Below are 15,679 nucleotides of genomic sequence, written 5' to 3'. Positions count from 1 at the left end.
GACACAGATGCTCAGAGAGAGGTTACGTCGTTTGTCGAAGTGGCCGAGTGGGGATAGCACCTGTTTGTCTCTGAAGACAACTCTCTTTCTGTGATGCCACAATGGGAGTTAGAAATTGGGAGTTGCAGCGTTGTGAAAGATTTCAGAGGTACATTCCAAAAGAATAAGTGACTAGGTATAGGTTCTGAGAGGGAGGGAGGGGTCAAATATAATTCACAATTTCCAATTTGGACAGTTGCTTGAAAGATGAAGCGGTTAAGTACAAAACGAAGTCATAGTGGATTGGATTAGCATTTGACTCGATGTCAACATGTGGGAATGCAGGTTGTCTGGTGAGATGTTTCTGTACTTTATCTTATGGAAAAGAGAGGTCAGGAATGTGGATGCAGTGGGGGAACTTTCTTTTAAGTTTATAGTTAGGACTCTTCAGGAGTCATAATGCCGGTGTGAGGGTTGTAAACCACAGGAAGGCAGAAATCGTGTCTTACTAATCTTGGTATCCAGCCCAGTGTTTGGCAAGTGACTTGCACACGCTGTGAGTATCCCCCTAGAGATTGGGAGTATCGACTTGGGTGTCAGACTTGGGCTCAAGTTCCAGCTCAATTAACTAATAGTTGTAAGGCAATCATTTATACTTTCTAAGGTATATTTTCCCCATCTTTTATTTGAACATAATATTAGTAGTCATCTCATAGAGTTAAATAAAAGAATATATGAAGCCTATAAAACTGTGCCTGCACATAGCGTTCATTACAAATAAATCAATAAATATAAAAGAATAAATGACAATAAGTGAAAGGAGGAAAATGAAAAATTTCTTTGTATAAATTGGCTTACATGGAAAAGAAACACAGTTAATTTCAGAATCTGAATCTTTTAGATTTACTAGAGATACTGATGTTATTGGCCCCCTGAGGGATATACCAGTCTCTTTTTTAGGCTCCAGGAAGCTAATGCTGGGTGGCCCTTATGAAAGTTATATCTTGGAAAAATGAGACAGCTTTAGATTTGCTGAAATTACATTAACACAACTTTAATTCCAGTAGTAGATGTGTCAGTGTTAAAAGATATTCTGACTATATCATTTGATCGACACATCTTTAACTTTTGAATAACTCTAATTTCTTACAATTAGTATGTAATTATTGAGTATGGAGAGTAGAAAGAAATGAAGCTCCATTGAGCATCAGTGCACAAGGAAATAATGGCATTTATGTTAAAGCTGTTTGACTCTACTCTCCAAGTTGATGACTAAGGCAATCTACTAGTGATAAGTTAATCAGCAGTGAAATTCAAAACCCAAAATAATCCATTTATTTACTTATTTGTGATAATACTTAACTACCAGGCCTTAATGACAATCTCCACTGTTTTATGATCTTTATTGCAATGAGACTTTCTAAACCAGGGTTACTCCCTTAAAGTATTGTTTAAAGTGAATGGCCACTCATTTATCAAGGCCTGTAAATTGTTGCCATATAAAGTGTAGAATGGGCTATTATCTTACGACAATACACATTCAGTGATTTATTTCTTTTTCTCTCACAAATGAACTCAAGAAATCATTGAGATTAATGAACACGGTGACTTCGCATAGCATAGTAGGCTACAAAGTGGTTTAATGCTTTACATAAAATATATTCATTTGACAATTTCTGAAGTATGATGATGAATGATTTTAGATTTAGTCAATCAAGTTTTATCTAGGTTTAAAATTTTCTTCTGGTCAGTGCTCTTTGCAAAATCCATACGTTATTTGTGTTTTCCTATCCAGTTGCTTCTATATTTTAGTGTACTCATCCAAAGTTCTTAGTAAGCCAAACTTCTAGGGAAATGAAGAACGTTTTTTCTTCTTTTAGGCTGATGGTGTAGGCCAGTTTTACAGGCTTGTGGAAAAAAATTGTGAAAGATGCTATATGAAACGTGCTGTTTCTGAGAAAGTAGTGAATCATGGTTTTGAAACTGACAACACTCCACACATATTATGTTTAGAACTCTTTCAGAGTCTTGGGTTGAAGGGAGAAGCAGACTGCAGGTATTCATTAAGAAATCTTTTTCTCTCCTAGGCTATTAGCTTTGTCTTTTTGTTGTTAGTGCCATCCATGGATTTCGACTCCTAGTGACCCTGTGTACAGCAGAGCAGAACCCTGCCCGGTCTTTTTTTTTGCACTATTCTTCAAGCTATATCAGACAATGCTCCACTGCTATTCATAGGGTTTAATCGCCAGTTCTTTGGAAGTGGGTGGCCAGGTCCTTCTTCCTAGTCTGTCTTAGTCTGGAAGCTCCACTGAAACCTGTCCATCATGGGTGACCCTGCTGGTACTGGAAATATCAGTGGCATAGCTTTCAGCATCACAGCAATGCAGCAATGTGCAGCTGCCACAGTAGGACAACCAACAGACAGGTGGCATGGTTCCCTAATGGGGAAACAAACGTGGGCTGCAGTGGTGGGAGCTCAGAATCTTAACCACTGGACCACCAGGGCTGGTTAGCTCTGGTTATGCTACTGTATTTTAATATTAGGAAATAAAAGTTGCTTCCATTTGATGGAGACGTTGTATAAATACATTGACTAAATATGAGGGACACCTATTTAAGAAGGAGGCATGAAGAGAAAAATGGAACCAATAATGACTTCTGCTTCAGCCTGCCTCTAAATTCATTGCTATTATTTCAAGGGAGATTTCACTATCTGCCCAATTTAGTAGTGAGTAGATTGGTGACTGCATGAAGACTCAATTCGAAATGTGATTCTCCTTTGGCAAAGAAGTAGATTAAAAAGGCTGAGACAAATGGCTTTTATGTAATGTTCTACACTTCTGAGTGTTCAAAATTTTGAAATATTGTCTTCAATTATGAGTTTCTTTATGTTACATTAAAAACTTCCTCAACAAATAATTCTGATAAACATTTTGTTGCCATCAAATTATAAGATACAAACGTCACTAATGATTCCTATTATGAATAAATGTAATATTCTTCCTAGGAATGTTATTTATGCATCCCTATCTATCTGAAAAATGCGAGTATTTGTTTTCCTTCGGTCTTTCCTTTTTTTTTTGTTGAGGAAGATTAGCTTTGAGCTAACATCTGCCGCCAACCCTCCTCTTTTTGCTCAGGAAAACTGGCCCTGAGCTAACATCCGTGCCCATAGTCCTCTACTTTACATGTGGGACGCCTACCGCAGCATGGCTTGCCAAGCAGTGCCATGTCCAAACCGGGTATCTGAACCAGCGAACCCGGACCGCTGAAGTGGAACGTCCGCACTTAACCATTGCGCCACCTGACCAGCCTGTTTTCTTTCTTTTGCTTAGAATTATTTTGAGATTTTTGAGGCAAGGCATTATTGATGATAGTTATTCATAAAAAGAAGAAAAAATCTGCTAAATATTATGACTATTTCCGCGTTATTGGCTCTTCTAAGAGTGTGTCTGTCTTTGGACTCAATAGTAAAGAGTTAATAAAAAAGGGCTTCCTTATTGTTATCTCAAGTACATTTAAATATAATTTTCATCAGCTTTAAAATTACATAAAATTTGTTTTATCACTTTTGAAATTAACCTTTCTTACATATGACCGTAAGGAATTCAAGTCAAAACAACAATTCACATGGATCCATTCAAGCCACTCTCTTTACCCTGGTTGAAAAGAAAGGTGAATGGATTTTGACACATCATTTGTTTATGTTTTGTCCTCTAGTTCTTAGTTCCTTTTCACCTGCAAACACAGAATGTCTGGAAACAGGTGTTTGTGTTTATGCCGTATACGATCTCACTTCCGTGAGGATTTCAAAGTACCCGCGATATGAAAATATCGTCTGAGTTGTGAGCTTTGCTCCAGGGCTGAAGGAGGAGATCTGAGAAGCTGCAGTTTTAACCCTCAGGGCTTATGTTACGTGCATAAAAAGATGACTGCTAATGCCTTAAATTTAAAACTCTACCAAGCTCATCACCATTTTATTATGCGATGTTTGCCTGACTGAGTCTCTATATTTAGAACACCTCTCTGTCACTTTATTTTTACTTTCCTATATGAAAAACAGGACTAATGTATTTTCCATGACAAGCTGTTATGGATGTTAATTTACTTCATAAATTACCAGAAAATGATTAATAATGATGCAATTATGTATTTTAGACAAAGGAGAGGGTTTTGCTATTAGACATTGCCTATTTATCTAATAGAGAACAAAAACTAAGTGATTTATCAAAATATTAAGAAAGACTAATTACCATCATCTTTTTTCTCCAGAAATTCCTAACGTATGTTTTTTTTTTTTTCCTAGAATCAATTTTATTTATGGGAAGGGTGACAAACCCTGACACCCAAAAGATGAAGGGAAGAGATTTAGATTCACTGTGAATGAAAAGCACAGCTTCAGAATATAAGATGATTCCTGGAAAATAGTTGATTGTCAAAATATCATCATCCTGCAAATATTTTCTATATAGCTTTTCCTGTTTTAAACTGTGCCTGTATTAATCTATGTTCATATAGACCTGTATTAATGAATAAATGAAATTAATAAATGAAATTATTCATTCAATGTTTGTCCTTTCTGTATGTTTTATAAAGTCTATATGAATCATAAGCAGTGAACTAACATAAAATATTACTATCAATACATTAGAAAAATCCTGTCCAAGATATTTGAGATATCAAGTTCCTGTGTTAGATGTCAAAGTCTCTATACTCCTAAAAGACTGGACTAGCTGATTCCCAGGCACAGCAGCATTAACCAAACCATGGGAAAGTAAGGTCAAGAGAGAGTGGCTGTGGCGTTTGCCTCTGGGATGCTGCTTAAAATGCAGAGATCCAGTGTCTGTGACAGTAGACAAGCTGTGAGTTTTTCACTAATCTTAACTTGGTATTCCATGTGTTTCATTTAATATTTACCCTGTTTCAATAGTTTTGGGGACATATCAATTTTTTCTTCTGATTTATGCTTTAATCATGTGTAGAAAGTAGAAATGATGAGAACATTTATAAAGCTTTCCTATATGTGAAAGTAGCAGCTAAATTAGCTTGATTCAGGAAGATGACCTTTCATGATATTACAACACTGAGCTAAGAAAGTGTTCGAGCCAAGATTGTAATCAGTAAAGATTAAATGCAGAACCCTTCCTCTGAATACTCTGAAATATCAGAATGAAATATCCAAAATAATACTACATTCCAATGACTTGATATAACATGTTTCACAGTTTCTCTGTTTTCACTTTAATGATGTAAAATGTCCTTTTGTTTGTTTGTCTCCACAATTCTTGGCAGAGAGCTTAATGATAATGGCTACCCATTGTTGAGCCTTAATTAAGTGTCAGGCACCGAAATAAGCACTTTATCTACATTATGTTAAACGTACTAAAAATCCTATGAGATACCATTACCCTCTTCCTGATGAAGAAACTGAGACTCAAAGATGTTATATAAAACAGTCAAGGACATATAGCAAATAAACACGGTGGTCTTTACTGTATTTCAAAGTGTGAGCCCTAGACTATCTGAGTTAGAAGCCTGTGACCATAATCACTGAGTTATAATTCCTTCTATGTAAGTCCTTCAAAGTAATACACATCTTCCCCTGAAACAATGCGCTGTCTAGTCTCCAAAGTCTATGTGTCCAGCAAGTCTAGCAAAACCTAGAGCAATACTCAAGATATTAAGAAGACAACGTTAGAATTAATTGAGTGCTTAAAACCATAACATAATTGAAAGCAATGTTCATTTTCCTAGACTGCCAATTTGAGCTTACTTCTATAGAACACCATAAATGCTAATCTATGTGTTAATGATATACCACAAGTTTGCTGCTCACTGTGGAACTGGTCTAAAAATGTGCTTTTTCTATTCAGGAAGAAGAAGATAGTAAGCTCAGTTAAAAGGACAGTAGTTTTATTCAGATGTGGTCCAGATTCCTGTTTTCTTTGGATTGCCTGAGTTCTTGGGATCTTTTCCCATGTGTTACAAGTTAGTCCACTCTGGGGATTCATTCATCCTTTCTATAAATATGAATTGAGCTTCCACCATGTTCCAGGCACTGTTCTAGGCACCAGGGACATACTAGTGAACAAAACTGAAGTGGTCTCTGCCCTCATGGGGCTGACATTTTACTGATGGCAGAGAGACGGTAAGCCGGTGAACAAATGTAAAAACAAGTTAATTTCAAATGGTGAAAAGTGAGGACGATTATAAGAAAACAGCATAAGGAAATAAGAGGGGTTTTATAAAATGAGATAGTGTGATAACGTGACTGCCCAAGTTTTACTTTAAGCGCATCTTTTGGTAATGTGTCCCTAATCTTCAACAAGATCTGTTCGATGTCTGCCTTGGGTTCCCTACTATGGAAGCTGACTTTGCACCGTAGGGAAGTTTTGGCTGTTCTTCTCTGAGTTCATGCTCTGTATTTGAAGGTGTTTCCTACCTTAAAAAAGGAGAAAGCTTAAGTTCCTTATAGAAGCAAAAGTCACCTTCTGGTGTGGGTTCAAGCTTAAAATCTCACCCTTTACCCTGTTATAGAAACATAGTTGCCAAAGCACTTCCAAAATTAAAACCTTTAATCTTCACCTTCTCCTGCAATTAACTCAGTAGTTATTCTAGTTCCATATTTAAAGAAGTGTCTAGAATATATTTATAAAACATATATCTATTGTGAAATAAAAGAAGTATAAAATATTTTTTTGCCAAGCTATGTGAAATTTTTAGGATTCACAACAGTATGTAATCTCTGTGGAATAAAAATGTTGCTGTATTAATACCACTTGTAAAAGTCTAATACATCACATATATATTTTTTTCCCTCCTTGAGGCAAAATGGCCATTAAAGTAGTAGTATTTTTCTTTGGAAAGCTTGGAATTGGGTTTTATTGACTTCATGTAGTTGCAATTGATGGCATATTTTAGAGAAGTCTGCTGCATCGGGAGGTGGGACCCGAGAGGTGAAAAGATTAAGACAATGAACAATTTCTTTTTTGGGGTGAGGTTTATTTAATTCTCCTGAATTGAATAATAAAGATTTGGAAACCTTGAAAGACGCAGAGAAAGTTTTACGCAGATTCCATCAGGAGTCAGTGCTTTGGGGCTCTAGAGAGAAGACATTTTCTCACAGTGTAGCCTCAGACCACTGAGACACCTCTGTGAGGGGCCGTCCACCTGAGCTGTGGATCCCAACACTGCCTCCATGCAGAGGGTGCAAGAGTGGGCTACTGTAATGTTTGCTTGAAAGAGCTCTTTTTCCTCTTCCCCTTATTTTCCTGGTTCCTTGTGAGATCATCTCTAAATTTGAAGCCTGAAATCCAAGAGGTCAAAAATCTAGTTTCTTTCTCGTTTTGATGCCTCAAGTGACCACTCTGATGATATTTTTCACTGTCTAACATTATATTTTTGTCTGGTCACCTCAGTTCTCTGGAGCTTCAGTGTCCTCACCTGTATAGCGAAGGGTTGGACAAATCCTATTTAAGGTCTTTATTCCAAATCCTATGTTTATAAACCTCAGACTTCTCAACAAAGACGTATCTTTGGAATAACGTCTTTTGAACCATTATTCTCTATAAGCAGAGTATTTTCACAAAACAAAAAAAATTCCAGAATGTACCTCTCACTAGGATCTTGGTGTATTACATTATCTTTAACTATTTGTAATTATCTCTTCACTAGTTTGAAGTTTTGCTTTTCAAAAGAGAACACCCATGAAACAATTTACTATTGTGGCAGAGACCTCTATCTAGTGAAGACTTTTGACCGTGGCTTCTACACTGCAGAGCTATTGCTAGGTGGTGGAGGCCTAGCCAGGGACTTCCTTTCACCCACAGTTGCATTTATTTAAATGGATCCTTGCAATTAGTTCTCATCAATGGAATGTGAGTAGAGGTGAGTGTGTCACTTGTGAGCCCAAATGATTCAGAGATGTGTCCCTCTCTAACTGCTCTCTTCTCCTGTACCAGCTAGGTGCCAATGCTCAAGGTAACCCTGAAAGCCCTCTTTAGAAGATAACAGAGTCTCTGTTAGCCTGGCTTCCTCTATCACTGTGTGTCTCAGAGCCTCTCTGCTTCCTGGGCCAAAACCAACCAGGAACAGGCATTGGACTGTGACATGAATAAAGTTATATTTTCATTGAAATTTGAAGGCTTGTTAGTGACAATCGTGAGTGTTAGTTTGGTACCTTTAATAGGATACTTCTATAACAAAGCCCAAAGTATGTGGCATAAAGTTGGACAGCAAAACAAAAGCAAGAGCAACAATGACACAGACATAGCAGGCTGGAAGACAGGAGAAAATGCCAAGCTGTGGAAATATTTGGTGAAATTGTTGCCTGTGATAACTTGGAAAGTAGACCATGTGCATACTGATCCAGTATCCAGCATCCAGCCAGAGACTACATTTCACATCTCTCTTGAACTTGGTAGACTACTTAACTTAACCAGACTAGTCACCTGTGGAAAATGAGCAGAAATGCTATGTGTTGCTTCTGGCCACAGTGTTTAAGAAGCAAGTTTGCCTACTTTTCTTTCTCTTTTGTCCACTCTGTTGGCTGTATATCAACATTAAAGGTGATCATGGAAGCCCTGTATGGAAGGTGGCAGAGGCTCCATCAGCCTGGGTCCCTGACTGATTGCATGGATCACATCCATCCACCACTGACCATGGATTCCCACACTGGACTCCACCAGGAGCAAGAAATACGTCTTAGGAAGTAGGCAACTAGTGTGCACCAATATAATACAACTAATTTCTTAATACATGTTTTCCATGTACTAACTTGTAGAGTACATTTTCTCATCCTGGTAGGACAAAGTTCTGGAATGCTATTTCGATTCACCTAATTCTTTGATAGAAGTTCAGGAATGATGTTCCAGTGCATTTTCCCATGCAAATTGCTCAGCTTCATTGTAAAAAGGTATCTTCACGAAAAGAGAGGAAAGGATGTAAGACACAAAAATCCCACTAAAGGGGTGCTTCCCTTGCTGCCACACAGCTCTCTTGATTGAGACTCGACTCTTTCCATAATAAAAAATCAGCTTTTACATCCTGGTTACTCTGTGTATGTGTGTGTGGTGGAGGTAAGGATGGGTTAAGGATATCCTCTTTAAAGATTTGTCCTGAACAGATTTTTGACTAATGTAAAAAATTATCCCTACTTGCGAGGAATGAAGACAAGGACTTACTAACGATATTTAAAAGGAGATGCTCAATGCTTCACAGAAAATGATAGAAGAAAAGCTGGTCTAAGTTCTGAACAGGCATTTATGGAGACTAAAACAGATTTTCTTTTGGATTATATATACAAATGAGATTTGAATTCTTTGGTTTGTTATGGCCTGTATCACATCATTCATATCCTTGTATCCATGAAAATATACAGAAAAAACTTTGTTTATTTAAGAATAAAGTTCTTATTTTGTAATTAACAATAGCTTATATTTGTAGAGATCTTACTATCTCTGAGTAATGTACATACAGTATCTTCTATAATTCTCACATCTCTGCCACACCCTTTATAAAATGAGAAAATTGGAATTAAAAGGTTAAGAAACTTTGCTCAAGGGCATACATGGAGTATAGCTGGTCAAATTGGTATTTGAACTCTGGTTCTCTGACTCCAGAGTTTCTGACTTGGTAGGTCTGGGTTGGGTCCTAAATATTTGCATTTCTAACAAGTTTCCAGGTGACGTTGCTGCCGCTGGTCTGGGAACTTTGAGAACCACTGAAATAAGGTATACTGCTTCTCTTCTACAGTTGTTACTTTGCTGTATTCAGAATGATCTGATAATCGATAAAATAGAAAAGAAGCTACTAGACTATAAGATTCAATGAAGAGGCCAATGATAAAAGATTACATTAAAAGTCTAGATGAAAGAAGGTAAATAAATTATAAAGATGGTGACTCCTCATTGCATGAAGAATAAAAGCAAGACTCTTCAGGCAATACTCAAAGTAATTTAATCCTGCATTTCTAGACTAATCTTCACTCATCTGCAATTGGTCATCCAGCACGTGTCCAATCTCCCTCCTTGGGTGACTGGTAAAGCTGCTTCCTCTGCCTGGAAATGCTTTTCTCTGCCCTCCTGCAAAATTGGTGTGTCAAAGCTCTAATTTTGCTTCAAGACTTAGTTCAAATATTTCTTCCCTATAAAAAAGACATGCAAGGTGCTCTCGATTTCTACTTCTTCTCACCAACACTCTCCCCCAATATAGTAATAGTTCTTTGTTTCAATTGCCCTAGAACAATGGCCCGAGAAAGAATTGTGTATTTTTTAATTGTACCATATTGAGGTCCCTTAAATCTTTGTTTCCCATAGCACCTAGGACTCTGCTGCAACGTGGCAGTTGCTCAATGAGGGGTCATATAATTGACGTAAATAAACATCTTTGTCAGAGTCACCAATTCAGGTATATGTTTGCATTATCAGTCTGTATGAGGGCCCAAAAGTTGTAGATAATTGTATAAGGCGGAGTGTGTTTCAATTCTACCAGTGACTCAAAAAAGAGTGGCTTAAAATGACAAAAGTTTACCTCCCTGTCAAGTACATGAAGTCTGGAGGTTGTCAATCTGTGGCTGGTGTAAGGGTTCTGCAGCTATGGAGACTCAATCTCCTTCAGTAACTCTATCCCTATGGTGTGGTGTCTTAGCTTAGGCTGCCACAGCAAAATATTATAGACTGAGTGGCTTAAACATCAGACATTTAATTCTCACACTTCTGGAGCCAGGGAAATCCACAGCCAAGGTGTCCTCTTTAGGTAATGTGGGCCTGTTCTCTACCTCATTTTCAGCAATGTGACTATAACGTGCTGTGGTGTTATTTTCATTGTGTTTATCTTGCTTTGGGTTGTTGTCCTTATTGGATCCATGGGCTAATAGTTAGTATCAGATTTGGAAATTTGGGGCCATTATTTTTCCAAATATTTTTCATTCCTCTCCCCGCTTCTTCTGGACTTCAGTTACGTGCATGGGAGACTGCATTGCATTACTCCACAGGACACTGTAGCTTTGTTCATGTTTTCCTCTATGCATTGGCTGGTATAATTTCCATCGTAATGTGTTCAGGTTCATTAATCTTTTCTTCTGTAGCATCTAATCTTCATTGAATTTCATCCAGTAAAATTTTCATTTTAAGTATTATGTTTTTTAGCTCTAGAAGTTTCATTTTAAAACATATTTTCCATTTTTCTCCAAATTTTATTTAGTTGTTTTTAATCCTTGAATATATTTGCAATAGCTATTTTAAGTCCTTGATAGCTAAATTCATAATCACTGTTATTTTGGGGTCCGTTTTTCTCTTGATTAATTTTCCTTTTATTTATGGATCACATTTTCTGCTTCTTTGCATATGTAGCATTTTATTGTTGTTATTATTGTTATTATTATGTTGCTATGATTGTGGATTTTGTCGTCTGCCTTTAAGGAGAGTTGAGTTTTATTTTAGCAGAAATAAAATTACTTGCAGATCAGCTTGATGTTTTCAAGGCCAAAGACAGAAAATTCAGCTATATACAGAAAATGATAACATATAAGGGAGGAATTTGATTTGGTTTTGGGGGTTTTTTGGCTGCAGAGGGTTCACCCTGAGATAACATCCGTGTCAACTTTCTTCTATTTTTTAGCATGTGGGCTGCCAGCACAGCATGGCTGATAACAGAGTGGTATAGGTCCGTGCCTGGGAACTGAACCCAGGCAGCCATAGTGGAGCATGCTGAGCTTAACCACTAGGCCACCAGAGCTGGCCCTGGACAAATTTGATTTGTATATAAAAGGGTTAAGTCTTGAGATAACTTCTGGAAACTACTGACCAATTGCTTCCCCTGCTGATAGTTAAGTCAATATAAATTACTTATTTAGTTTTATATCCACATTTTCTCACCTTGTCTCTGTCTTGCTATCACTCTGTAGAAGAAAGCAACAAAAATCTAGAACTGAATAGGGAAAACGTAGATACATATTCCGCCCCCCCCCCCCCACCCCCAGTGCCTTGTGCCAGGACTCACTGCACTACAGGCAGCCTCCTTCTTAAGTTGATTTCCCTACCCTTAACATCACCTTGAAGAGCTGTGCATGTCCATCATGGAGAAAATAACAAGGAGATAACCTTAGATATTTTTGTAAATATTGAATTTGTCATGGAACTAATCTTCTGAGAACAGATAGAATATGATTAAGTGAGTTCTATTCTGATGCATTTTTAAAAGATTGTAAGAGAGGAAATTTTATTTGGTCAAATTATCTAGAGACTATTGAAGAAAGATAATTTGAAAGTTGGGATTTTAAGCTTTTTCAAATCTACCAAATCACAGCATACAGCATACATTCTCCTTCTTTTAGAGATTTATACAATTCTGTAATTTGATTTTGACTGAAATGTTTATTTACTTAAACACTTATTATACCAGTAGGCTAGGATAAAAAATATAACAAAACTGAAAAATGCTAGAATAGTCCATTTCTATATGTGGGTGTTCAAAGGAAAAAGTAATGTTAGTCATCTAAGACATTTAAGTAAAGTCAGTTCCTAATTTATTGATTCTATCTACAAGATGATGAAAAGTTAACAAACTGGTCCACTATATCGACTGACATATAAGCTTTTTCAGATTCAACTTACATTTTCCCAAAGTATTATATGTTAGCAAATTTAAAATAGGAATGTGATCTCCCCTTCAGAAGTTATTGGTATAGAATGCCCAAAATATGTGAATTTGGTCAGTTCAGTTAAAGACCATAAGAAAAGAGATATTTTTGTTAAAATACTTAATTTTTTGCTTTTTGATCTTCAGGTTAGTGTTGTGATTGTATTGTGTATAGTAGTACTTCTCAAAGTGCCTGAGACTCTATGAAAGTCAAACTATTTTCATAATAATAATTGGTAAGTTATTTGCCCATTTCTCCCTCAGTCTCTCGTGAATGAACAGTGGAGTTTCCATAGATTACAAGACGTGTGCTATTGCAACTGATTGAATGCAGAGATGGATATGAGATGATTGCTGTCTTCTATTAAACAAGATACAAATGACATATGAAAAATATAAAGACATGCTACTCTCCTTTGATTTTTTAAATTTGGAAAACATAGGTTTTTAGAATAAAAATACATTATATTAACTTGTAATAAGTTTATTATTGCCATTTTAAATCAAATAAATATAAATACTTTTTAAATTACTCAGTTTTTTTCCTAATATGACAAATATCTATCTAGATCCTTGGTGTGCTCAATGATTTTTAAGTGTGGAAAGATATCTTGAGATCAAAAGGTTTGCAAACCCTAGAATACATTTATATAGGCCACCTTGACAAGAGACAGTTAAACATTACCAAAAGAAAATACATACATATTTATATAGCTAGATAGATCGCTAATGAGAAGGAGAAGTGGAAACACGAGTCTGGGAGGCTGGGAGTGTATGACACTGTGACACAGGCACATCACAGTCAGAGATATCTGTACTATGTGGATAACTATTTCAAGTACTACAGAGCCTCTCCCCTCCATTTTTTTCTCACATCAGAAAAGGAAGAGAATAGCTATAAAATCCTTTACATGACTGTAGGACAGATAGACTAGAGAGCAGAATATAGCCATAGGGTGGGCCACAGGGAATCAATGCAACTGAAAAATACAATGTGTGCATGTGCATATGTGTGTGTGTGTGTATATATATATATATATAACATGTATATACGTATGTATGTATGTGTAGGTGTGTGTGTGTATTTTCCCCCAGAGGGAATATAAAATCACAGAAACTGTTTTGTAGAGAACATGCACTAAGAGAAAAGCAAGACTCATTTTTATTTTCCCACTGTTTGCAGAGATCTTTACATGGTAAATGAGAAATTCAAGTAATATTTAGTGAAGGCTCTTTGGCTACAGAAACATGCATGCTGAAACAAGAAAGAGGATTTATTTGAGGATATAGGGATGTTTTCATTACTGAGGGAGAATCTGCAACCAAGTTTCAGGAGGGACCAGAACCTGGAAGTAACCAACAACAGTCTTCAGGAGGTTATTATATTATCTTCTGTTTTGGAACACTATGGTTTCTCATCTTTGCTTCTCTCTGGGATCCTGATAGATTTGTCAGTCTCTGTAGATTGGTGGTTTTGCTGCTTCATTGAGGTCGTTAAATGTGACTCACGTTAAGTTCCCATGTTTACAAGCCAAGCCACCATCAGAGGATGGCTAGCATCATTGAATTCAAATTCCAAATGCTTAGAATAGTCTGATTGGCCCAATTTGTATTATATGTCCAGCCCTGATCAAGACAGTTAGTGCCTAGAAGTATTTAGGAGCTGATGCTCAAGATGGAATATAAGTTATTTCTCAGAGAAGTCCTTTGGGGGCGGGACAAACACTGCCTTTCACTAGACATAGGATATGTAAGTATATCCAACAGATTTCTACTTATCTCTGGGTAACTTAGTGACCCTACCCAGTATCTCAGCCAATCGTGATTTCAGCACGTAATCACTACAGCTCTGGTAATTTGTATAAGCACTCTCTTTACATATCATTGTAGATAACTGTTCTGGTAGAAATCCCTCAGACAATTCTCTTTATGAAGCTTGAGGCTCCCCAAGCAATTGCTACATTGTGATGAAATTTCTCTCTTTGGGCACCAGACTCTCACCTAAGTTAATCAAAAGCTGTATAAAAATGGGGGCTGATGCAACCCGAGAAAATAACTGTGGATATATGTGCATCTGTAATGGAACCAAGCAGCTGACTTTTTCACTGCGATCAATTGTTAAAGTATTTTGTCCACAAGGCTTTTTGTTGGAATGCCTCATCACTGTTGTGAAGTTAGAATTATACCCAATTGCACTCATAAAATGGGAGGTCTAAATACCATCCCTCCCTTACAGCCTGAGTCGATGGGATATGCACTATTTCCTCTGACATGCAACAATGGCCCTTTCCTGGAAGACCCAAAAAATGGACTTGTTTTTTTAAGAATGTGATCCACTCCCCTTCAATCCTGCCTAAAGAATGCTAAGACGATATGACATCTGACTTTCTTCTTTGGCCATGCACCATGTCTTTTATTCCTCTAGTTAATGGGAGAAATTGGAAGTGGCATTTAAGCTTCCCTGTGTCTTACATGTGTCCCTATGTAAGTACCTACTTAATTAAATGGGAAAAAATAATTTCTATAGCTCCACAGTTGGGACTAGAAAGTTATATCTTAATTAGACTAATTTAGTAACTAGGGCAATATGACATATGCTCAAGTGATAGTTCTTTTTATTTTCAATGTTTATCATGGCTGTGCCCAGAAATCATTTCTTCCTTGTCTTTAACAGATCCTAGGGAACTGGTCTGATGTTAACAGTCTCCATGCCATCACATAACATAATGAACAGTTGATGTACCCAATAGGATACTTTCCCAGATGTTGAAATCAGGTGGCGACATTAGGAAAGAGGACTAGAACCCGACTCCCAAATCTCCTGGCTGCTTATTGCTGCCCTAGATTCAGTATCATCCTTATATCCAGGCAAGAGAATTTGGGTCTCATGTTATAAGTCTCCTCTGACCATGCCTTCTCTCCACGGAGTTAAAAGTCTGCAAAACCAAGGGGTGTATCCATCCAGAGCTGGGGGCTCTGTCTTCTAGACTATACTTTGGATACCTGAAATCCTAGAAGTTACTTCCCAAACAGTCCCAGGCCTGCTTTCATGGTTTAGGTA

At 37.1% G+C, this 15,679-nt stretch overlaps 1 protein-coding gene across 2 annotated transcripts in view; it reads left to right on the top strand.

Annotated features, from left to right (window-relative positions):
* SERPINI2 (serpin family I member 2) overlaps nucleotides 1-4,546 on the top strand; it is a 31,954-nt gene extending 27,408 nt beyond the window's left edge. For both annotated transcript variants that reach the window (XM_023623173.2, XM_070242543.1), the window contains one exon: nucleotides 4,286-4,546. In XM_023623173.2, coding sequence (XP_023478941.2) covers nucleotides 4,286-4,362 — 77 coding nt within the window. In that variant the 3' untranslated portion in view covers nucleotides 4,363-4,546. The remainder of the gene's footprint in view (nucleotides 1-4,285) is intronic.
* Nucleotides 4,547-15,679: the final 11,133 nt, after the last annotated feature.

This window comes from Equus caballus, chromosome 19 (genome assembly GCF_041296265.1).
Source record: "Equus caballus isolate H_3958 breed thoroughbred chromosome 19, TB-T2T, whole genome shotgun sequence".
Taxonomy (NCBI): Eukaryota; Metazoa; Chordata; class Mammalia; order Perissodactyla; family Equidae; genus Equus; species Equus caballus.
This window is presented reverse-complemented; position numbering and strand designations above follow the sequence as displayed.